The sequence below is a fragment of the Falco peregrinus genome, chromosome Z, assembly GCF_023634155.1.
Source record: "Falco peregrinus isolate bFalPer1 chromosome Z, bFalPer1.pri, whole genome shotgun sequence".
Taxonomy (NCBI): domain Eukaryota; kingdom Metazoa; phylum Chordata; class Aves; order Falconiformes; family Falconidae; genus Falco; species Falco peregrinus.
The window spans coordinates 14,300,963-14,326,741 of NC_073739.1; the positions used below are offsets into that span (position 1 = coordinate 14,300,963).

At 39.0% G+C, this 25,779-nt stretch overlaps 1 protein-coding gene across 4 annotated transcripts; it reads right to left on the minus strand.

Annotated features, from left to right (window-relative positions):
• Positions 1–262: 262 nt before the first annotated feature.
• On the minus strand, positions 263–18,479 carry C9orf72 (C9orf72-SMCR8 complex subunit). Of its 4 annotated transcripts, none has more exons than XM_055791020.1 (11): positions 17,556–18,479; positions 15,558–16,043; positions 12,457–12,516; positions 11,407–11,502; positions 10,679–10,743; positions 8,488–8,560; positions 5,055–5,171; positions 4,115–4,350; positions 3,548–3,605; positions 2,911–3,020; positions 263–2,828 (listed from the first exon to the last, which is right to left on the minus strand). In XM_055791020.1, exons 2-11 carry the CDS (start codon positions 15,999–16,001, stop codon positions 2,642–2,644), a joined length of 1,446 nt encoding a protein of 481 aa, XP_055646995.1. In that variant the 5' UTR covers positions 16,002–16,043; positions 17,556–18,479; the 3' UTR covers positions 263–2,641. The 4 variants fall into 4 exon arrangements, with proteins under 4 accessions (XP_055646995.1, XP_055646994.1, XP_005236072.1 ...); XM_055791019.1 differs by lacking the exon at positions 17,556–18,479 and adding an exon at positions 17,329–17,549; XM_005236015.4 differs by lacking the exon at positions 17,556–18,479 and adding an exon at positions 16,269–16,810.
• Between the last annotated feature and the right edge of the window lie 7,300 nt (positions 18,480–25,779).

A 25,779-nucleotide genomic window follows, 5' to 3' on the forward strand; every position in this document is an offset into this window, starting at 1 on the left:
TGCTAGATACAAGTGAACTCCTTAAAATACTTCTAAATTCTCACATATTGGATTAAAACTTCTTTAAAGTAGAGGCTAAATTCTTATTTCAGCACATCGGAGGCATAGGCAAGTCACCCTGGTCTCAGCTTGAAATGACTAAGTCGTTAACAGAAATGGAAATATGTAACAGATTACTTTCTATCAATGACAGACTATGGTTCATCATCTCAGCAAAACTTTTTAATACAGAACGGAAGTTCTATAAAAAAATCAGCAGCAATTAAGTCAAAAATTGTGCATTAATTTTATTAGAATATTTCGTTTCCTGAGCAAGATTTACAACACAACATGCATATGCATTTAATAATTTACTTCACTATACATTCTGCACTTGTGACAGTGCATTTGTGACAGCTGTGTAACAGAAGTAGCACTTGAGAAAGTTTCCAGCTTTTAGTAATTTAAAAAGGTGACAGCATCTTCAGTACACAGAGCTTTACTGTTACTAGTGTCATTGTTAACTTTCCAATGCCTATGAAGCTGAAGTCATTACTTCAGCAGCATGTTTACATCTCTTTAGACTTCAACACAACTGCTACATTAGAAGTTTCAGCAGTGTTCATTACATTTTTATCACAAACTTAGACATGACAGTAAAAACTGAGCACAATCACACTCTTCTCTAATGGATCAACCGATTAAAAATGCAGATGAAAATAATAATGGTAGGAAGACAGACAGAATCTTAATACAAGTAACTTATGCCAGCATTCTGACATGTTCCTTTGATGAAGCACTGAGCTCATTGCAAGAGCCCTGAAAGACTCACCAAGTTGTAATTACATATTCAACCAGGTAATGTCAATTATATTCACTAATAATGTGTGAAAGGTGTGCAGCTGGGGCTCAATTCCACATCTTTCAGAAGCTCTAAATATTTGTGAATTTTGGTTTTTCAGAAAATGTAAGGGGATTCTGAACATCTATATAGAGAACAGTACTCCTTTTAAAAATCTGAACATTGGACATTTCAGGAAAAGTTGTGAATTTTTTTTTGTTAGCAATTTTGTTAACTTTTATGTCTCTTTGCATGAAAGAGACACTAAAAAGCTACCTTGGAAACAGAAACCTGTTCACCATAACACGTTATGTTGAAATAATTTATTATTATTATTAAATATTATGAAAATAAAAAGTGTTTTATTTAATTTAAGCAAATTTAATCTTATTTAAGCAAAGCAACTGTGGCTTCTCCAATCACAAGTGCAGCTCCTTCACAATTAATATTGAGTAATGAAGTTACACGAAAACAGCACAAATATATTCCTGTGTTTTTATAAAAAAGAGAATTAAGAAAACATGCAGTACAAATGTACACTGATTTCAATGTAACAAGCACCAATCATGCATCAAAATTGAAAAAACTGGGTCCAGATTAACCTGACACCACAATGCTCTATATACTACTGAGAAAAAAGGGTTCTGGCACAAAAGTAGAAAATGTAGTTTTATTTTCAAGTGAAGCTGGAGACGTGCTAAAAATGAACTAAGACGACTGGCAAGATTATTGACAAAAATTCACTTAGTAAAATCCCATGAACATTAGTTCACAGTTGTGCTCATCTCTGAATTAATATTAATTAATTAACTCATATTAATGGCATATTAACTCATATTAATTAACTCTTATTAATGGCAATGTAAAAAAAAATAAATTACTGTTTTATGACAGTTTGGCTATCACCTTGGTGTTCTTTGGGAAGGTCTAATACTTTAATCTGAACCTTATTCTAACTGACAATGGAAAAAACAGCAGCAGTTTAGGGATAGAAAGACTGACAAGTGCTGCTGAATGACACAAGTTTTCTGTTCTGTGTTTTGAAAGAACTCTACACTGGATCGCTGAACACTTCACTGCAGGATGGCCCAACAGTCTGTGACGGAGTGGCATGGTTGGCACTTACATGCACAAAGCTGCTTAAATAATGACCCAGTTCTCACGTGCAGAGTGCTGCTATTTAAGCTGCTAATAGTCAACAGTTTGCACACAAGAAAAGCACTTTGTAATATATTAAAAATCCCAAACGCCTTTAAATGCTCTAAATGAAGGAGCCAGTAGTGTTACAAATGGCGATAAGGGAAGACACATTTCAGACTTGTACCACATACAAAAGAACAATACTTGAAAACCCCCTTTGAAACTCTCAGAAGGCCCCTATTCCACAACGCCCATGATCAGAAAGGACATATGTATTGTTTTCTGTGGAAACACTAAAAATAGTGACACATCAGAACAGAGGAAAACAGGCACACATCTGAATGAAGTCTCTGGGCAAAAAAAAATTAAATGCTTCCCTTTATTTTATACCTAAACATGTTCAAATTTATCTACTAAGCCCACATGGCAAAGGAACCTCTGGTAACATTTATTTTAACTGTTAAAAAAAGCACACAGAAGAGATTCATTAAAATCACGCCTGCTGTCTAGCAAAGCTGGTATTTCCTCTAACAGGGCAGACTGTAGTGTTAGTGTGCTACTGTGCTCCTAATGCTTCATCCCCAGTCAAGTCAATGATTGTCACAAGCGTGGCGGTCACACTGACAGATTTCTTTTCATGCCATGCAAGACTGCAATATTACACATTAGCAGTGGAGAACTTTAAAACGTCATGAGCATATCACGTTCTTGTATGCTAGTGTAGAACGGTCTCCCAAAGACAAAGGAATGTAGGCCCGGTTTAATCTTCTCAGCCAAAGCCATTACTATGTTAAGATCGCCCTCTGCTGCTAAATCAAGATCCATCTTTAAGCTACGAAGGGACCTGAAAGGTTTTTTTCCTTTTTGCCTGCAAGGAAATAAAAAACGGTGCTGTAAAATAGAGCAGGGAAAGTTTCTCAGAGCCTGCTTTCTACTATCTGTGTACTTACGTGTCATCCTCTATGTATTTTATTAAAGTTAAGGCTTTTCTGTGAAGGACTAGCAGAAATTGTGCAAGGAAAGTACTTCTTAGAGACAAACCAGGCTTCAGATGGAAAATCTGTTAAAAATTGTAACAGAAAATTAAGTAGACATGGAAATTCAAGAATGATTATAAGAATGCAGAATATAAACAAAAATAGCATATACAAATAACATAGCCTTAACTATAAAAAAGCGGGCACATTAACCACAGATTTTTAGATATATACTCAAGGTTCTTAGTTTTCTTGCTGCTCACATGCCATAAATTAGGCTGTTTTACAGTTCTGTTAGGATGAAGTATTATTTTACTTTTTAAAATTACCTGAAATTAAACTCAACCAGGTAGCTTTCTCAGTACTGTAACTGAAGACATTGTTATGCAGCAATAGAAAACGTGCATTGCTTTTTCACATGTAAGAAAGAGTTTCAGTATTATACTAATACTACAAATAATTATTTTTCTCTCTGGTTATGCAAGCATAGCACTGGTATGAAAAAGAGCTATCAAGCCAACAAATTATCTATTCATGTTAAATTATCTGTTACTAGGGCTCAAAGTACTGAATTTTAGCTCTTGTTCTTTCTGAAAAAAACAAAGATTACCTGATCCAGGAAGGCTTTTACTAATGTATCTCGATGCAGGATATCTTGAAAGACATTTCTACAGAAAAGAAAGCAAACCAGCATGTGAGGTAATGCCATAAAGGGACGCTAACTGTCCAGCAGTTCTGAACAGCAATGGCATTACTGTTTACAATCTGGCAGAAATTAAAAGGGAATTAAAAAACTTGAGTGCATTATAATCCTGCTATTTTTAAAGCTAATTTATAATTTTAAAACAAAACTTTCAGATGAAATGAACTACACCCAGGAAAGCTATTGGACGCTGTCAAATACACTTAGCTCTGTTATACCCCTAATTAAAACAGGAAACAAAATTAACATAACATGGTCAGAAGCATTACTGAAAATGCGCTTCAGTAATATTTAATGCAACAAAACTACTGATGGCACTGGTAAATTCCTCCAAAACATAAGCAACTACCAGAGCTGAAGGACCTTCTTAAAAGCAAAAAAACGTCATGTATTTTACCAGAAAGCAGACTTTGTACTACTTTACTCTCTTGTCTCGAATCAAGTAACTTTGAGAGATGTGACAGGAGTACATACAAATCAGGTGTGAAACTCTCATCTGTGTGGATAATATGATCTTGAGACATCTCTTCATCTGAATTAGCTCTCCAAAATGCTGTCAGCTCGGATCTCATATATCGTCGTTGGTTATAGATGTGTTCGTGGCAAGGGGGCATCTGCTTCACTGTATTGACATCTACATCTATATGTGTAGTAGGATATGGGGCATACATTACTTGACGGAAGGGCAACACAAAGCTTCCTGTTGCATCCTGTTTTAGTGAAAAAAAAATATTCCTCTAGTTAGTTTTTTTCAAAAAGCTATATTGGAACAAAACAATATGAAAGCATCATGCCTAAATTTTAGATCCCATTTGTTTAAACATGTTTTGCTCGAGAGAACTGGTGGCTGTAGCCCAGTAAAAAGTCCTTCATCGCAGATGATTCCCTCAATACAACAGTGAAAACAGGTACTGAGGTAACCTGTGTATTGCAGTATTGCATCATCAGGTTCATGAGCCCATTAACATTACAGTATTATATATATCTGGTAAATTTAGACTGCTCGCTAGACCAAGAAGCATTATTTTTCTATTCATCTTCACCCCTTGCTACAACCCTTTCAAAATACTTGGAAACTGTAGGACTGATGGACCATTCTTTTTTTGTTGTTTTCGTACAACACAAAAACTTAACGTCTTTTGGGATTCTACTCCCAAGCAGGCAAAAAAGTATTATTGTACCTCAAAGCACAGGAACAATTCTGGACAATCCTAAAGAAATAGATGTGTCAGAGAAAAGACTGGCTTGGAATTTTAACATGCAAATAGTTACAAAGAAACCTACTGTGCCAGAAAGAAATCAAGCGAAGAGACATATTTCATTGAAAATGAATGTGTGTATGCATGTGTATGTCACATACAATGAAGGATGTTCTTAAACTACAGAAGAATAGAACTTTCCTAAGCATACTTACTTTGAGTAAGCCTTGAACAAAAAGGCCTGACTCGTATTTGAAAGAAGACTCATTTCTACAGAGCCTGGAACACTTCCGCTCTGACGGCGTAAGAAACAGACACAATGTTCTCACAATCTGCATTAAACAGAATGGTTTTGAAAAATATGAAAATGTAAGGAATGAACTGATCTTCATATGCAATTTCTGACTATAATATATTAGGCATTTCAAATGATGTACAAAAACGTTCATCATACTTATTAGAGAAGCCAAAACTTTACCAAGGTCACAGAGCTGTGACATGATTAAATTATTGAACTGCAAGCCATATTACTCCAACTTCCTGTCAAATGAAGAAAAAATCCAGTAATTTTTGATAAAGTTTGTTTTTAGCCAACTATGTAGAACGAATCACTTTCACCCTCTGCTACTGCTTCCTATTACAAGAGTTACTGTGATTGCTTTCCCAGCCTTTTAAGCCTCTTATTTTATTCAGCCCATATTGAAACTGCAGCTATTGTCTCCAATCAGGCATAATTTCCTAAATAGGCATCCATGCTTATTTCCTCAGTAATTTCCTCAAACTCTCCACTAAAAGCATTTTCAAACCCCTGTGCTGCAACAGCTACAAGTAATCATCTCCAAATACAAACACGTATTCCATTCTGCTAATCTCTCAGCCTTAACCTGTGGTGCTGTATCTGTGCCTGTAAGGTCTTTGAGAAGGCTCCATCCTTGCACAACGTGTTTATGCAGTAACTAAAGCCATGACAACCTAGTTTCTGACTAATGCTTTCTGCCAGTTCAGCAAGATGCAATAGGTGCATTTTTTTAATTTAAGGAAAGCTAAAGTATGCCATAAAGAAAGCAATTACTTCAGAACCATTGCACTGTGACACAAAGAGCACACTCCTGGTAAGAACCCGTGCAGAATTTATGAAATTTACCCTGGATGTATTTTGAGACTCATATTCCTCTAGACTTAGCGTCTAGCTTATCGATGCATTATTTTGCGTACTTATAACCATTTACACCATAAAGCCTTTTAATTAATTATTTTATGAACTATAAAGGTTAAGCTTTTTATGACCATTTAAGCCTTTAACATTTCCTCTATTATGCTAACTTAATCTTATGCAAATCTTACATCCCTGAAACAATACATATTAACTGTGGTTAGCTGGTTTCAGCTAAGAACTAAGAATTTTCTTTTCTCTGGTTCCCCTTTGCTGCGAATTTGAGTCTCAGCATTCATTGTTCATTTGATCAGAGGTGCTTCATCACCACTGCCAATACACATGAAAGCCTCCTCCCCACAGTTTTTATAACGCGTCACAAACTACTTATTTCAAAACACACCTTACTAAAGGTGCCTTGAAATTTAAAAAAGAAGACTATTATATTTCACTGCAGCAAGGAGCCCTACACACTATAAAATACGAAATATATAATATGTATAGTCTACAATCAATATATAATATATTCAGCAGGCCCTCTGCTCTTAAGTTTGTATTTCACACTGAAGCTATCACACAGATACATGTATACATATATCAGAAAGGGCATCAACTTTGAGAACTAATTTCTCTGCAAAGGAAGGTTTTAGTCTTACAAATTAAAACCAGAGCTCAATAATTAATACATCACAATTAAAAATATAATCAGACAGAAAAGCCCAATATACAAAAACATTCCCTATCAGAAAATTAAGTTATCTTAATATACTGCTTCTCCACATATACCCCTGTAGGACCTTTGTCATGGTCTCAGGACATGGGACTATCGTTATTGCATGGCCCAGAGGCCCCAATATAAATTGAAAACTTACAGCGCTACATAACTACACAGAACCTTACCCGCACAGTAGTATTGGTATTCTCATTAAGTGCAGTGGTGCCCAATATCTAAAGGCTCTAGGACTGCACACTTTTATGAAACCCTTTTTTTCATTCCCAGTTGCAGGGATACTCAAAATCAAAGAGGTTTATTAAAGGACTCAGCCATGAATGTAGAGACGCATTTGATTTAGTGGAATATATTTTCTCACAAAGAAAACATTTTCTTCATTATTTGTCTCTGAATATCCTAAGTGGAAATTAACTTCATTGTTTTTACTAGAAGGGATAGAGTAACACCCTAATTAAATGCAAATCAAAGGGAAACGTGTCTGAACAAAACGCTGATATATTGCACTATGCTAAAAAGAAATTGCTTTAAGAAATATTTCAATGGACAGTAAATACAAGTGTATCTCTTCAGGAATTGCTTTCGATTTATCTGAAACTAGCACTCTGATATAATCTGAAAGCTTTATACAAAAAGGCACTTGGAGAAATCTGAATAAGGAAAACATCCTCATCTGATTTTTCCTTCATATACTGGGTAAGCTTAAAATAAGCATCAAGAAACTCTCCATTTACACCAAAATATAAGAGGATAAGAAGTGCAGGTGAGAGTTTCATATTGGGTCAAATTAAGTATTTCATAACAAGCTTACGAGAAGTTAAAAATAGTAACAGCATAGGAAGAAAAAGTCTACCATGAAATTGTAATTATTTTCTTGTTCTGAAATGACAGCTTCCAAAAGCAACCTTTTTTCCTCCCAAACAGATCATAATGATGTATATACTCTTCCCTGTTAAGAGGTACAGCTAATGCTGATTATTGTTTTTAGACCCGAAAGCTCCTGAACATCTTCCCTACTGATGTGCTCCAGTGAGTATGAGACATTGAGTGTTTTGTTGTTACATGACTTGTTTTTAGGAGTTTACATCTGTACTTTGTCTCTTTGGTTCTTCAGGAAAGCTGAGTCAAATCAAATTTTAAATCTACCAGTTAAACTGTACACGTATTTACCAATTACGTTTTAAACAGACTGAAGATGAAGTCAACACAAAGATGGCTACAAAAAAAATATAAAATTCTGGAATTGCTGGAATGGTTTAAAGTTCTAGTAAGCTTGCCTGATTCAACATATGTGTGTGACTTCAGACCCAACAGTTTCAAAGTTCCACGAAACACAAGCAGTTTGTGACGCCAAGTACATTCATTCCCCAGAGTAATTGTGCAGATACTAATTTCTTAAAGAGTATGCAGACAATGCCCATTGACATAGCTGAACAGGGCGAGCCAGTTCAGACCTCTCCAATTTGTACATTTTAGCTAACAAACCTGATTTTAAAAGCTCAGACTAATTTACTACTCATTTATACACAGTATCAATTAAATTAAATGTATTGGTTTTCTTATAGTTGCCAGAATACAACTGACAAAGCAATATTCAGGCAGAATTGTCAACTGCTAGACCAATCAGCTGAAATAAGATACTCAGAAAACAGTATTCCTTCTTTCTTCAATCTCAGGTATGTTTATAGATAAACCTTGTTCCAAATAACACACTAACACTCCTAATAATCAGCATTTATGTTGGTTTTATTAGAAAGTGCATTACCTTATTAACTTTTTCTGCACTGCTTCCTACAACTACAGAACAACCACAGGTTTGCAGGTGTGAACTAATCGCACTGCAAATAAAAACAAACAGGTTAATACATTTAATCAGACTTTTCAAATAAACCAATTGTCATCTTCACAAGAAGAATGAAGTGCTCCTACTATAAATATAGGCTCATACCTATAGGCCCATACTCACAGGATCTCACACAGCTGTGTAGGTTACTGCTTAAATCCAAAAGTTCAATAGTATATATATTTTCAATTTGATGAACAAAAAGACTGTCACTCAGAACCTCCAAATACCAGTTAACGGTGCAAACAAAAGTGTCCGCTGCTATGACCTAACTGTATATGTAGAATCTGTATAAAGTAATCAAAGTAACAGAAGACATACTAATAATGAAGGATTTGAAAGCATCTTGGCAGAAGACCTATGGTTGTCCATTGTTGTCTCAACATTCTGAAACTGTGGATCAGAACCCAGTTTTGGGAGACAGCGGCTAAACTGTTCTACTCCTGGTAACTGCATGGGCAAGAGCAAATCACAAGCTTGAGTGTGAGCATACATACAGACATGCCGGAAGTTGAGTCATCTTGCCTTGTGAGCTGCCAGCAGCACAGATCTAATTTAGCTTAGATTAAGTTTGGAGCCTGCAGTAAATACACCTGGACTAACTTTGCCAACTCTTAACCTGTCCTTAGGAAACCTCTGTTGAGGTTTCTTATCCTCATCTTCCCTTTCCCCCTGCACTTTCTTAAACCAACACCTGGCTGAGAGCTTCAGAAAGTCTAGATATCTTAGAAATTCTAGATATCATTAAAAGTTTTTCTCCAATATCTGTGAATATACGAAAGTACACATATATGCTACCTTCTGAAGGATGCATTGCATGTGATTAACCTGTTCTAATAAACACCTCTAATTGATAAGGACTGTAATAGCTACACTCATACTCTGAAATCTTGCAGATGGACTTTACAGTGGACCTGCTACTATTTATCTTACCAAGTAAATTCTAAGAGTAAAATTTAAGGCCATCTGAATACTTAAGAATTCTTCCTTTGGGGCAGAAATAGGTATTCAGCTTCGTTGAGAAGTTACTGAGAAAGCATGACTGCTTATTTTAGAGGTTGGTATTGTTGATATGCAGTTTCATCCAACTTTTATTCAATGACATGTATAAATCCATGTAACACTATATTTAAGACCTGAAATCTGAACCTAGAGAAGCTGCTAAGTTTTGCAGATAAGATAAAAGACAGATATTTGGACCCTTCACATGAATGGCCAAGTTATTCTTTTCTTTACAGGACAAAATTTCCAGGGAGAAGTAGCAAGAAGAGATAACCAACACTCTACAGTCTACTACCTGCCCAATAAATCTGCAACTGGTAAAAGAATAGCTCACCATTGTAGGATCAACCGCTCTAGCTGTTTACAACAATCTATTCCATGTTTTTCACTTCATTATATCCTAAATTCTCTATGGAACTAAATACTACCTTATTGTGAATAATCAGTTAATTTAATACATGAATTTCTGTAGTACTGAAAGCATATGTGACACTGTACAAATAGATAGCACTAAACACTAGATAAATGAATGCAGTTTCACTAGGGATGCTCTGAAAAGTTAACAGAATCAATTAAAATCTGTAATACATGCTTTCCCACAGGAAAAGACCAAGTTGCTCTCATGTGCAACTGCTTCCACTTACTCATTAAAAACAGGGGGGGGGAGCGGGGAGAGAAATACACAATTTCGTAAGTGTTCTATATGCCATACCATTAATTCTTATTCATAGTTTATGCAGTAAACACAACCCGGGTTTTTTTTTGGTATTTCACAAAAATGTAAGACTCTAACTTATATCCTTATAAAATTAAACATTAAGTATCAAAGAAAAATTCTACTGGACAGGAATTCTACTATCAAGATAACTCTGTAATAATGTAGTCTACAGAGATGCAGCTATTAGCCCAGTGCCATTCTTCTAAAATGACAGCAACTTCTACAGCATTTTATAGACAAAAATCTCAAAAAGCCAAATACATGTCAACCTCCCCCCTCCTATAAATAAAATTAATCTAATACATGTTCACATGCACATACGTGTATATATACATATGCATACACAAATTTAAACCATTTCACTACAGCAGAAAGCAAAATTGAAATTCATACTTGAGGAGAAAGCCTTCATGGCAACTATCCCCAATGTCATCATCATTTAGCACTGTGTCACTTATCTGAAATGCAAGTAAATATAAACAAAAGTTAGACAAGGATCTGCAACACCTTCCAATTAACTGATTTCTGTTTTTAATGATAGGTGGAAACTGTTGGGGAACTATTCAAGCTAACTTGTAAGACTACCTGAAAAAGCACAACTTTAAAAAGACCTTCTGACTTCCATCAATGCATTTTGAAAATGAGAAAGTCACTTGATTATTAAAAGTTCTTCACCACTCACAAGTCAGATTCCTCCCAGTGGATTTTTTCTGTAACATTGCTCAGAATATTTTAAATTAGGGCATGTGAGATCACTTCTACTTCTTCCATGAGAACACTAAACCACACTGAAACTGGTATCAATGTTAAAACTATTTACTTCTCTATTCATTTTGTTTTGCATCGAACAGCCTTTACACTTCACTCTAAAAACTGTATCATCCTATGCAGTTAGTTTTGCCAAGTGCTGACCATGGAAAACTCTGCTAGTACTGCTACATTTACTGAACTGAAACAGTTATATAAAACCATTCCCTACACAACTTAGGAAAACCTGATGTGAAACAACTGAAGTGTGCAAGAATTTATGACAACTGTGGGGTTTTGTCTGCCAAAGAGATACCAAACCAGAACACCAAAGCCACCTTTTTATTCAGAATGCAAAGAACACAAGGACTTACATCTATTTCTTCTGGAACACTGTGTGATTTCATAGATGAAAGAAGTTCCATTACAGGAATGACTTCTCCTGTCAGCATTGGAATAATGCTCCGGCCCTGCACAATAAACAAAATGCTTGAAGTAAAAGCACATTGTGTGGTATCAGAATTTAATACTAACATGGACTTACAACATTACTATCAGAAGTTACTACCAACGCGAACTTGCACGTTACAAGATGCAGAACATCTTTTAAGTGCCTTTTGTTTGGAAGCGTGGTGTGATCAGATATTGATGCACAGACCTCCTGGGCTTTGCTCATCAATAATTATGAACAGGAAATACATGTTGTGCTTCTCAACATCAGGTCTAAAAGGTCTTTCCAGGGTCCTACGCTAGTTTTCATGATTAGTGGTTTGGCCTAGACAAGAAGCATCTGGAGTGAGATAATCTGATCATACCACATTGTGTGCATTTACTGCATTTTAGATCCAAGTCCGATGGATTAACAATGACAGGAAACCAAAACCAGTCACATTAGTTACTAACATACAAAATTACTTATCTGATTTATCTACGACACAAAACTGAAGCCACAATTTCATATTTACATTTTCAGAAATCAAATTCTTTTCACAGTTTTATCCAATAGGTCTCCAACCACATTCCAACATGACAGATCTGTATGTCTCTTTAACCCGAAAAAGTTAAGTTTTACAAGACCTAATGAAAACCTGTCCTTGTTAGGAAGTGAGTGTGAATCTATGGAAGCTACTACCTTTACAGAGCTTCAAGTTCAAGTCAATGACTTTCCTTTTCTGAAAGGTAATATTCCTCATAGATTTCCACTTTACCCATAAAGTGATGAATATATTTTCCTTCAAGTTGCTCAAGGCTTCCATCATCCTATCTTCAGAAACTTTGCCTCCTGTGCATGGCATGTCATCAGTCAGTCCAAAGTATCTTCCTGGATCCCAAAAATAAGCAGCAGCACCAACGTCTACAGTCACCAGATGCGGTCAAACAGTTTTATGATGGTGTGCCTTATGTATCAGCCAGACAGCCCTTACCTGATCTTCCATTCTCTCTGTGCCTTCCAAGACAATCTTCTGGAAATGTTCTTGCCTCTCCTGAGCAAGAGAAGCAGTTAAATATGAACGTTCTGGTATTTGTTTATATATGTATGCACACAAAAGTCAAATGGTACAGTTTCTTCCCTGTGGAGTCACGCTTCTTAGATTCAAATTTCGATGTTCAAGTCTTTTGTTTCTTTTAAAGAGTTGACATTAGAGGGAAGTGATGCCATTTTAAACAGATCAACGCTCCCCACTCTGTCCCCCATCAAACCTCTCACATGCTTGGGAGTAGTAGGAAAGGGAGGGTGTGATGACAATGACAAAACATTAAGTTGCCTCCTCAGAGATCAAGAAAATGCCAAATGATCACATTTTGGTGCAGAATTCCACTTTATGTACGGATTTTTATTTTCAAATGGGTAAGGTACAGACTGATGGCTCCTGAGGCAGCAAGAAAAAAACAGATATCCAGAATGAGAAAAATTATTTGTTTGGGGAGGGTAGGAAAAACAGCTTTCCCCCCCCCCCCCCCCCCCCATTGAGACATTGACAAGTCTTCAAAAAATTGTTTTATAACCAAGTACAGAAAACATGAAACCTCAAAATACACAAAACACAATGTACAACAGACTGGACAAAGTTCTTAAAACAAGATTCAGCAGCTGAATAGCAAACTGCATTCAAAATGCAACTTACAGTGGAATGAAGTTAGCGTTCACAATGAGAATTTGGCATTAATCACTGGAAAAATCAATACAATACGCAAAAAATGGAAGATGCTGTGAGAACTAATGACATCTTTTGCTAGATGCTGACAGGTTTTTGCATTTTTATTTGTTACTCATTAGTTTCCTGTGACTGAACTACTCAAAGTTGATCAACTTCAAGTGGGAGAAGAGTTTACATGACTTTTATTGAGCAGAGGAACTGGGAACAAGCTAAAGTAACTTGCCCTAAAGCAGTAATAAAACTTGTCTAACCATCTACAAGAAGCAACTGCAAAAACCAATACTGGAACAAGGCAGACTTCCTCGAGGCACCTCCATCCCTGAGTTCAGTGTCAGTGAAGTAAGACATTCTTGACAATGACAATCCCTTGCTTTAAAAGTAGTCTTCATGAAGATAAGGTTGCATAGACGGTGTAAGCCACTTTTTAGAAATATAACTGCTCAAAACTATTAGACAAACATCTGGAACACAGAACTGAATTAGATAAAATGGGTTTCTAATCCCATATAGATGACTTGCTTGGAGTTGCTTGTCTGATTTTGCCAGTCTGAACACTCTTCCATGTTTCTCCTCGTCCTTGAGTTCAGAAGGTTTCTTCTCTTCTAAACTGAAACTGTTGTCCAGCTATACACAGAACTCATGAGAGCTGATAACCATAACTATTAGAAATTTCAGAACAGATACAGTTCCTTTTGGATATGACTTCAACATTTTTTGTTCCGTTGTAGTCACAGTTGCTGAACTGTCTCAAAATGCAAACTACAAAGTGGGCCTGTTTTAGTTCAGTACTATCATTCCACAACTCATGCCTCAATTTTAACCTACATTTTGAAAGCAGTTTTCTCTCTTCTGGGTATGGCTGCATAACTGCAGATAAATGCAGGGATCTTTGATACTCCTCAAACAAACAAACAAACAAACAAAAAGAGACAATAAGTGTCTGTTTCACAATGTATCATTGCCTCAGCTAACCCAGCTGACTTCTCCTTCAAGAACATCTGAAAAAGAATGAAGAACTTAAGTACTAATTTCTGAGGAAACTAGTAGAAAACATTTTTTTCTCATTCTCAATGCCACTTGAAGGCTATTTCTACTGTGGAAATATACTGATATGGATCAAGGTCCAGAAAAAGCGAAGACATACTATAGTTAAGAATGATGGACAATTGTTATTTGACCACTCACATTAAGTGTCAGTAGAGAGGACACTAAATGACAGATAGGCAATGTAATCAAGAACATGAGATAGTATTCACTTATGTCAAAATCACAAACATCCAACAAGCTTTTAGAAGACTTGATTAGGAAATAAATATTTGTGTTTCTACTATATTGCCAATGAACTTTATCTATCCTTTCTCTGAAAAAGAAATGCCAGAACTATCAAGAGCCAATGTGGTGGAAAACAATGCCAGCCATCATCAGGCAATACAGCAAAAATCAATGGAGTTTAATCCCGTTGCAAAAAGGAAACATCACCACAAAAATTAACACCAGCATTATTTCTGGAATCTTAATTAGTTCAGATAAGAGTATTCAAAAAGGAAGTTTAAAGTATGCTGACTACAGGTCTCAAAACAGAAGAGGAACAAAAACTTTATCAGACAAACATACATTGCCATACACTTCAAAGCTGATATGTGATCTACTGCTTTAAGACAACTTGCACTCCATGAAGATGACAGATTTTGTTTTTTATTAGTAGTATGTTATTAATTTTAAACGAAAATACATAACAATTTTCACCTAGTAAGGGAATACTCATAATGTACCCAAAGGTAAGAATTGCAATTTTTCAGAATTTTCCTTTTTGAATTTCGAAAGTAGAAATATTTGTACTGAAGCAGATGTATTTTCATGGTTCTCCAATTAGTTTTATTCAATTTAACACGTGCCAAACTGTTCACTGACACCCTTTTTTTTGAAAAATAAAAATTGTAACAACAATGACAACATTAATTGCATCAGCTCACTTTCCTGGATTTCAAGTGAAAACAATGATTAGCAATGCAGTAAATTTACAATTCTACATAGTTTAAATACATGAATTAACAAAGTTAAAAGCAACAATTTGTATCAAATTCAGACAAAGGAAAAAACTGTACAGGATACCTATTTCACCTAGATAGCCCTGTACAGGTTATATAGTATTACTAGGATAATCCATGTTACTCCAGCCAGATAAAAACTCCAGCCTTGAATTTGCTGATGTACTGATAAATTTTAACCTCCAAAATTGTATACTTGTAGAGTGGTCAGCCTCCTCTGAGTTTTTTGTGTCTGGACTGTCTGTGACAGAATCTTAATTCTTGTTTTTGCTCAAGACAACTTGGACTACTGTTTTTAGTAATGAACAATAAACCTACCTTATGCATCCATATTCTTCCTTTCCTTATAATATGTGTTAACCTATCCACGCACACCCTGTGAAGTGGCAGGTAGAAGCCCAGTTCACTTTGTGGAAGTATAATTGACAGTCCATATGTGCTTCTGTCTCCATTCCAGTTTCCATCAAAGATTAATGACACAATGATTACCCGTTTTTCTGCCAAGACGAAGAACTTCACATCTATTGCACCACTTTCTGCATTCCGAAGTATTTCTCCATTCAGGGTGTGGTTAGCAAGAAAAGTTATTTCCCCATCGCTGAGAAGTACCTGTTCTGTCTTTGGGGCCCAGATATGCCGCACGCGGGGGCCAAGGATATTGTCCCAGTAAGCAAAAGTGGCAGCTAATAAAGGTGACTCGCCATTCAAGGAGATCTCTGTTTTAGCAACTGCAGGAGATGGTGGTGGACAAAGAGCTGACATGCCTGCTTCCTCTCTTGTGTAAAACTGAAATGCTTACATTACCTAAAAAAAAAGGTTTCATACAAAAAAACCCAAAATTAGAGCTGCACTCAATTATTATCTCATATTCCTTTTGCTTCCATATAAGACTTCAAGAAACACGCTGACTCCTACACCTCATATTTAATTGTAGACTTCATTCAAGAAGGAAGCATATATGCATACCTTCCATATAACGAAGTAGTATGCTTTAAAATGTTAGTCAGACCTCAAATACCCTTTACTCACCGTATAAGTATGATGAGCCTGTCCAACATTCAACTTCTATAAAGACAGCTGACATATGATAGATACACCTTGTACATCATGGTGACACCTTTTACATGCACGGTGTTGCGGTACAAGACAAACGCTCAGCACTTTACAGAATGTATTGATGGAAAATTCTTCATACTGTGTAGACACAAATAGTCAAACATTTTCCCTAGAAGTTTCCAACAACTCTACAGCTTCTCCATTTTGATGGGGCGGGCTCAGAAGACAACAGGAAGTTCCACCTTCCCTAAAAGTTATGCAGGCGCCACAGGAACATATCAAATAAAAAAAGTTTCCCGAACTAACTCAACCCAGGATGGAGAACTATAAACGCTAAAATGCATTTAAATTCACGAACCCCCACATGACCAGAACTGAGCGCGCCTCTCCTTGCCGGCAGCACACCGCACGGTAACAGAGGACACCTCCCCAGTACCGCAGGAGCTGTAACACCCGTCTTATGGACACAGCTGCAACTCGCCAGACCTCTGGCAGTTTCGTTTCATGCATCTCGACTTTTTCTCCCCCCTCCCCGCCCCGCGAATGTCCCCAGTAAAACCACCCAGGTTCGTTACACCACCGCAGGAGCGTACAGCGCCTCCGCCTCCGGCCGCTCCTCAGGCCCGACCGAGCAGCGAGTGGGCTGCCCCCGCCCGCCGGTGCCCAGCCCGGGCGGCAGCGGGCGAGCCAAGGCCGTCTGAGGCTCTGAATGTCACTTCACGTTTCTCAGGGAAGCCGAAAGACAGCGCCGGTCACCCGTGCCTCCTCACGCTGCCGGGCTGTCAGCTCCTCCCGCCACAGCACGCCGGCACACGACGACGGCCAAGAGGCTACACCCCCGCGCCCCCCGCCTGGGTCGGCCCGTTTCGCACCCTGCAGGGCCGGTCTCAACTTCGGAAAGGACTCATCCCCCGGGAAGGCGAGCCGAGAGGAGGCCCAACGCACTCCCGCCGCAGACAGGAGCGGGCGACAACGACTACCGCCGCGGCGGAAAGCGCAGTAACCGCCCCCCCCGGCCCCGCTCCCGCCTTACCTGCGCGCCGGCCGCCGCTGCCCGCCTGCCCGCCCGGCGGCGGCCCTCAGCAGCGCCACTCCGCATGCGCGGCGCTGGCCCTCGCCCCCCGTCAGCGGCGGCGGGCGGCACCGGCGGCGGGCACCGCCCGGGGAGCTCGGCGGGCGGTGGGCCGGGCTGCCCGGGGTGCCTGACGGGGCGGCGGGGAAAGGCTGGGGAGCCAGATGGCAGCAGCGAGGCGGTGTTACCTCACGGGCGGCGGAGGAAAAATGGCGGCGGCGGCGTCGCGGCCTGCACGGAGGCGGCTGGGTGCCGCGGCTCTGCCGGCAGAGCCGGCTGGTGTGCCCTGGGGAGCGCGGCGCAGCCGGGGCAGACCGCTCGGGGGTGACCGGCCGCAGAGCGCCCCGGGGCTGGCACGAAAGCCGAGGGCAGCTTGTGAAGGAGGGCAGAAGCCCCGGCTGCGGGCAGATGGGGAAACGGCGCTGTGCCAGGGCCGTCGTTTATGGAGGCGCGTTTGAGTCTAAAATAGGAAGTTAATGATGACAGAATTAGGTTAGTATCCAAACATACTGTATGCAAAACAGTGAAGATGCTCTTGCTTGAGCTTCGTTTAGTTTTACAGGTGTATGGTAAGTACCTTTACGCCTATTACTGCCTCAATCCAGGCTGGATGAACACCACCATAGTCATTTACATCTAAGAGGCATTTTTTTATTTACAGCCTCCAAAGGAAAAAGACTTCTGTGATGTAGTGACACAGCTGTATTCCTGCAGGCTCCCTCACCCCTGCCGTACCCAGTCTCAAGCAGCTTGAACAGGCCCATACGGGTTGACTTAACACAGCACAACAGACCTGAAATGAGCTTTTTTTTTCTTTCTTCCTTTTTTTTGAGTCATACCCTCCCAGTTTTACCACAAAAATTGCCCTTGTCAAAATGCCTTTAATATTAGGCAGTGAATAGCTTCACACCAAAGAACGTTGTCCTCAGCCAGCTAAAATTTGCCTTTTAGATTACTTTTATTAATGATTTTAAAAGCAAACACTGAACATAAAATGATTTATGTCTGTGTCTTGGATTGTAGTTTTGGCTTCTAAGAAGCAGAGCTCCAATAAAAGTAAATGACTACACAAAATTTATGTAACAAATATGCAAGCGCTCAAGAGGAACAATGGAATTAAACTTTTTAAAAAAAGTTGTTGATACTTAAATGTTCTGAATTCAAACAACTGGCATCAAACTCTGGAATTTCTCTAAATCTCTTGTCTAAATAGGAATTATGCAATTTAGAAAAAGCAGATTTTTGTGTGTTTAGTTTGCATATGAACTGTGAAGAGAAGTGAATGTAAACTGCTGTTTGTGTAGTTGTAGACGCTAAGCTGCATGGTAAGAAAAGTACAGTGATATTAGATAAGCAATGGTGTGGGAGAAATGGGCTTCAGGGATGGGGAAGTAGGGTGTATTTTGTCACTGAATTGTCATCTAGACTGGCATAAGACACTTGATATAGCTGCATCAATTTTCTCATTACAAACTGCTTTGAGAATTCTATGTTTAAAAGCAAATCACCATGTTACATGCAAAGAATTACTAGCATGAATCACAAATCCTTTCTTTTCTCTTGAAGTAATAGATAAGTCTTTGTAATTGCTGCAGTGGTAATATTGGTACAGCAAAATTTCTGCCTGTTGTAGCAATATTGATTGTTGACTTCCCCTGCCCTCCCCCTTCAGTTTTTCATACTTTCTTCAGGCAGAGGAGAGAGTAACAATCCCATTGCATACGATTGGAAGAGGCTAACAGTATTTCTGCAGGTGTCTTTTGTAGATGCATCAGAGACGTGGAGGCAGGCTGCAGTGTAAGCAAATTTTTCTCCCCTGACAAAGAATACATCTGGCTATGAAGCCTAATGCTGCACATCTTCAAAGAAATTAATTAGGGTGTGTGGAACACAGAGAAGATGAAAGTGAACTGAGACTGAACTCAAGCAAAAAAAACACATTTCAATTTTATTTATTTATGTTTTTAGTATGGCATTCTGAGTCATCAGCATGACTGATGTCATGCCTTAACATAAGGGAGTACATAGGCAAAAAGGGAAAAGGATGAAACAAAATATAGTGGAATTCAGCCGCTCAGCCTGGTGGGGAAAGGCCGTAGAAACACAAGGTGTTACCTAGCTAGTCCAGTGCACCGAGGCTGTGCATGCTCAGGGCAATGCAAGTTTACACCACTGGAGAATGATCTTGAAGAAAGCTAATTTCACAGTAATAAAATTAATGTTTTCTAGGGAGATCAGCTGGCTGCAAAACTAATACAAGGTGAAAGCAAATGCCAAAGTTTGATTGAAGTTGCAAGAAGCAGAAACACTTTTGGTGATACAGAAATCAGTGCTGAGGTTATGCTTTATACACATATGAGCAACATAAAGCCAAATCTGTCTCTAGAAAAAGCAAAGCTTGCAATCCTGTATCCCCAGCTATTCATTGCTACAACAGGGGCAAGATGGGACTTTCTGCAGTATCTCTGGCTAGTAGTTTAAGGCTGTTGTTTCACATCCATGTTAAAACCAGTGAAGTGTGCTTGTACTGTCACTGTTATGTTTATGGAGGCTCTTGTTACTAGTATTAACATGTTCTTAGAAACACTGGCTTTGGTAAGTGCTAGGGCACATGTAAATTTGGGCTTGACCAGTGAATATAAATTAATCTAACATAACTTGTAGTATCAATTCTAATGGCGTTCCACCAGGTGTTTCTATCTGAGTGGTGCTATTCCAGGCTGCTGTCATTGTCATGTTGATTCTTTACAGATTACTAAATGCACAGACATGGCAGTGTAGGGACCCATTAATTACTGTGACAAAAAGCGGCCTGCAATTCTAGAGCCACTCAGTGGAAGTTAATAATTTTCAAATGGAAGTTAAGCATCTGGAATTTTGGAGTGCTGAGGTATTTTATCCTAAGAGGACTCCCATGACTTCTTTTTTCCCCATTATCCTTCTACACATGGAAAGGGTGATTTGATCTTTTAAAGAAAAGTACTACATCTTTTCAAGCCCACGTGACAATGGTAGAATTACAACAAAAGATCTGTGTAAATGAATGGTGGGGGGTATAATATACATGGCTAAATTGCTTTCAGAGCTGCTTTGGAGCTTGGGGAACACTGGGCTTCCTCTGTCTGGTCAGATGCCCCTAAGTTTTACACAACAGCAGTTTAGCTTTGTGCAGGTTGGATAGACAGCCCTGTGGATTTAGGGAGTAATGATAATTAACTCTTGCTTGGCTGCTGAAGTCACACTGTCAATTCTTCTGAAGCTGCCACAAACTTAAAAAATGGAAGACCAAATTCAGTGTCTTTAAGGATGCCTAGCATTGATTAGAAATACTTATAATAAAAAATTCCAGAGGTGATTGTTTTGTTTATGGTGGAGCCGGGGTCATTTGAGCTTCAAGGTTTTTATTGATTCCAGTTGTGTTTTCCAAACACAGTAACACAGGATCTGCTATAATAAGCACAAGAGTAGTTTTGACTTGTCAAAATAGCAGGAATGTGGAGTCCACAACATATTGCTGCAGCATCAATTAGAAATAAATAAATTACAAAACTCAGGAGAATCCATCACTGAGTTGTTCAGCATCACTCTGCACTGGAAGATACTGTCTCAATAGGATAATAAATGATGTTAAAGTAAACATACAATAATCCACATAGATTTTAGCCAGGGTATGAAGATAGACGTGTCACTTTCAATGAATAACAGATAATGTCCTGTGATATGTGTATTTCCCAGATACGCTTAGCAAAACCAAGTTTCTCATAGCAGTAAGAGCTTAGCTAAGGCTAGTTTCCATGATCCAATTTACTATGCTAGATGTATTTTTCTGATGCCTTTCTAAGACTCAGAGGCATTGTTCAGGTGCAATTATACAGCTCACTTAAGTCAGATATGAATTCACACAGCTGTTGAAAACAGCTGGCCTGGTCTGGTGTCTCCTTTTTTCCCAACCCCAGGTGAGTGCTCCAGCTTTCCTTTTTATACTTGTATTAACATTTGTGTGATGATGCAACCTAGCTGTACAACAGATCAGACTGATCTGTCTGAAGAACAGTTTCATTTTTGTTTGGGTAGGTAGGCAGGCAAACCTATCTTTGGGAATACTGTTTTACAGAAGCAAGTATATATCATGTCATATTAAGTTTTACAACATTAAAAAAAAAATGGGTGATAACCCAAGACCATGTTTTAAAATAGGAGATGTGTATGTTGGGGAATTTTCAGGTCTGAAAGATACTGGAAAAACAACTTTAACATAAACTGTTCTTCAATACATGTTACAAATGGAAAAGGCAGGAGAAACGATAGAAGTCTTCTTGTTAGGACCATTATGTAAACAGCTTCTTCCTCAGTTTCACTTTTTCTGTTGAGTTTTACTTCTTTTATTGGGGAAGACTCTGAGATGTATGGATGAAAATCTGTGGCAACATGCTGTTTTTAAAAGCTGTAAATATCCCCTGTGGTTTGCCATGGTCCTCAAGCAGAGGAAGTCTTGTCCTTTCCTTCAAGGCTTACGAAAGTGACTCAGTACTACTCTATTAGGACAGTCAGGTTTGGGAAATGTTTTATAATATTCTGTATGAGTGCATTAGCCTTTATCTACTAACAAGCAGAAGAGTATAAAGTCCTCTCATGGACCTTCCAGCTGCCATGAAAGACACTCTTGAACTTTGGATAGTAAACCAGACCACGTACTTGCCATCGCTGAGCAGACTGTGGTAAGGAATTGCATTCCCTTCGCGGTCAGGTATGACTCAACAGGATTAGTCAGGAAGTGTGGTGTTTGATGGACGTTTCTGTACCCTACTGTTTGTTCACATACTAGTACTTTTATTCATAGGAGAAGGGGTATCAGGAAAGCAAGCAAAGAGGATTTATAATAATTCTGTTTTGTTTTCCAAAGATTTTCATACTGAAACCTAAAATGGAGAGTTTAGTTTGGTCAGGTTTTGAATGCAAATAATCACATATTTTGCAGTAACTTGCTGGGCTATTTTCATGGATACACAGCACTAAATGAGCCCTGACATAAAAACTTTTGAGACATGCTGTTTCTGGGCTGAAAGGTCTTTCTTCTTCCACTTCCAACACAATATTGAAGTACGCTCTTTTTGAAAACATTGATTTTCTACTTCATTATTTCCAATGTTATTTCCTCTTGAAAAAAGGTCACGATTTTGAAGGCATGTGCCTTGTTGCTGTCAAAAGTGTTACTATATCATGCTAGATGCAGAAAGTGCTTATTGTTCCTGAAGGAAGTATGTATCTTCTTACAAAATGACCATCATGTTCTCTCAAGATACATTAATGTACACTCTTAATTAGCATGGCAACATCCTGTTTCTATTTTAGCTTTGGAATGGTCAGAGAGTTGTTGCAGAGTCAGCAGAAGCTGGCTGGGAGGTGGGTGACAAGCCCATGATGGGTGAAAAGTTTTCTCCTGTAGTATCTGACGTCAATGCTCATAGTTTGGTGCAAGCTTTTCCAGGGAAAAAGGTTGGGGCTTTCTGAAGTCGAGGTCTATGTTGAGGGAAAACAGCAGGATTATTCTGATATCACCACTGTTTTTGTCCAGCCTTGCCAGGTCCATTTAGTGTCACCCAGGGACATTGCTCCATAAGCAGAAGCAGTTTCCATAAGACTTCCTGTCAACTAAAGGTCACTGGGGACAAACAAGTTTCCTCAGGAGTCATCCAAGATGACATCCAAACTCACAAGCAGCTGGTAGATTCCTCCTAGTGTTGCCCGGTTTGAGATCTAGTGTTAAAATTTGCTCAGAGGTCAGTCAAGGTTGCAACTGGTACCAAAAGCAGACGCCATAAGTCTTTCTGCTGAATTCTCTGTATATGAAATTTTCTGTAGTCAAGTCAGTTTGATTGAATCACTGACTGTTAATGCATCTGCTTTTTAATGTTTTTGTAATGAGAAACCATTTGCTTTTCACTTGTTACCTTGGCTACAGCTATATATTCTTAGTACCACAACACATTAAAGCAATGTACACAGCTGGTGTGATAACCTTTGGTAGCATGATAGTATGCTTCACACAAGATGACTGCACTTGAGATAATGAGCCCTAGGATGTAGCTTCACTCAAAACATAGCAAATAAAGGTGCAGGTAAGAGGTAGGATCAGCTGTATCATAACTGCTCTTGACAGATTTTTCACCAACCTGATCAGCCATGAAAATGTGGCTTAGGTTCGCTGTTCATTACAAAGAAGCATTACAGTGAGGAACTACAGCGGGTCTGGGAGGGCTTGGGAGTGTGGCAGAAGGCAGATGTCTACACAACAGTTGTGAAAACGTACTAACACAGGTGGGTCTCATCCTCACTACAGGAATAATTACGATGTGTCAGGTATTTCACAATGCTCTTTTAAGCATAGGTTGCTGGACTTGTTTTGTGATCATGCACTGCCCTAGAACTGTAGAAATGTTCAAATCCCCACTATCAAATCCAGATCTAAGTGTTCCATCATATTGAGTGACATGAAATTAATTGGCAATCAATGAACTGTGCATTCAGGATTGGTGTCGGCAGTATAATAAACTGATACCAAATGCTTGCAAAACAATAATAGCCACTTATAATTTTTTTAAACACCTGTCTATAATGCCAAAAAGTTATAATGACATCCATGTGTGCTACCCCTCAGTTAAATGGATGATTTGTTATGTAGGTCACAAGCTCATGTCTCTGGTCCCGAGTACTGCTGTGTGTCACAGGGTGCTCCATCTGTACCTGCACCTGTGTGGCACCTGCAAACCAGACCCACATGCCACTGAGGAAGACCCCTACAAGGTCCCGTAGGCACGTGGCAACAGGGTTTCCCGCCTCTGCATCCTTCACAGTGATGTGCAGGTGCCGAGCAGCGCCTTGCAGCGAGGCTGCTCTGTCCACTCCAGCACAAGCAGCTCCTGTGGTGTCCTGGTGCTGCCCCTAGGTCTGCTGCACTCTCCTGTCTTCTTCACTGCTGCAAATGTTTCTGCTGCTTTTATACCGGTTTTCAGGCTGACTCGTTTTCCCCCAAAGTCTTTCTTAATTGTCTGATTACTATTTAATCTTTCTGATAGTCATCTTCATCTTTAGCATTATCAGTGTTGGACAACCACCCCCTGAGATAGTTTTGGGTGTCCTATTCGTATTTGCCATTACACTGATGCCTGTATCTGATCAGCTCTTGTTATCTGCTGTTTGAACAAGAAGAGGGGCCTTGCAGGCATCCCAACAATCACTCATACTCTAGCTATCAGAAATCTGAGCAGGGAATTAACCATAGAAATATGGTTTTGGGGCTGGAAGGAAAGATGAGGAGGTGGAAGAGCCAAGTTCTGTCCTGTGTGCTAAACATCCAACTAATTTGGGATAGCTTTACTGTTACCCATACTGCGTGGCCAGGTCATGTTGTCTGTCTCTGTCACTGATTTAAGAGCTCCTAATACTACAGGGAATATAACTGTAACGAGCACTTCCTGTTCAAAAGTGTTAGGGGGCAGTTCCCTCAAGCTACCTAATATCTTTTGGGTGCCCTGATAGTGTTTTCAACATGTAGTCCTTTGTTTAAGATACTTGAAAAGAGTCTTAGTGACACAGGTGCGTTCAGTGCCTGAAGTGGCACCAGCTGAAGAGTGATCACAATATTATGGAGCTATGAACGTTCAGCTAGTCTAGCAAGCTGTTTAGCTGGCTTCATTGTCTCACTGTTAGCTCATTTTAATCTCCACGTTACAATTCTTTTGCCATTATTAAGGCAATTACAGGTGTGGAAGAATCTGATTTTTTCTTCCAACAAGACTATTTTGGTACCCAAAATTGATGTGTTAGAGCAGCGTGCTTATGACTCTGCTGGTTTTCCATCCATGTGAGACAGAAGATACCTCAGCTGGATTTTATGTAAAGCATTCTTATGAATTCTTTTGTTCTTTCTCTTGAGCTAAACAAAATTACTACAGCTGTTTTTCTACAGCCCCAAGGCCAAAGAAATATTTTCCACCCTACTTAGCCAGACTAGAAGGGCATATCCAAGTCTTCCCAGAGCCTCAAAACACATAGCACATAGCACCTGCATTCAAGCAGAGGCCCTGGGAGTAATCTGCAAGCAGAAAATGGCAGTAGTTCTTCATTGAAAGATTACTGGGTATTCAGCTGGACAGCAAGGCAGTGAAGAACTGGCACATTTGGCATTCCCTGCTAGCTTGCTTGCGCTGATAGGTAGACACTTGATTACCCAGCAATCCTGTCCTCCTGTTGCCTTGCTGCCATCACCGGCTGTAGCTCCTGCACAAATGCTGCACTTCAACTTCCCAGAGCTGTATGTGACTCAGGAGCCAGTCCTACAGACAGCTGGACTGGGCAGTGAATCAAAATAATTTGATCCTGCTCTGAAGTGTTGCATATAACGCTTGGTAA

Excerpts from the sequence above, each read along its gene's own strand:
- C9orf72 (XM_055791020.1), bottom strand. The coding sequence starts at position 16,001 with ATGTCAGCTCTTTGTCCACCACCATCTCCTGCAGTTGCTAAAACAGAG. Across the intron at positions 8,561-10,678 it reads CATGAAGGCTTTCTCCTCAA|TGCGATTAGTTCACACCTGC; the intron begins GTATGAATTTCA and ends TTTTATTTGCAG. Across the intron at positions 3,606-4,114 it reads GAGAGTTTCACACCTGATTT|AAATGTCTTTCAAGATATCC; the intron begins GTATGTACTCCT and ends TCTTTTCTGTAG.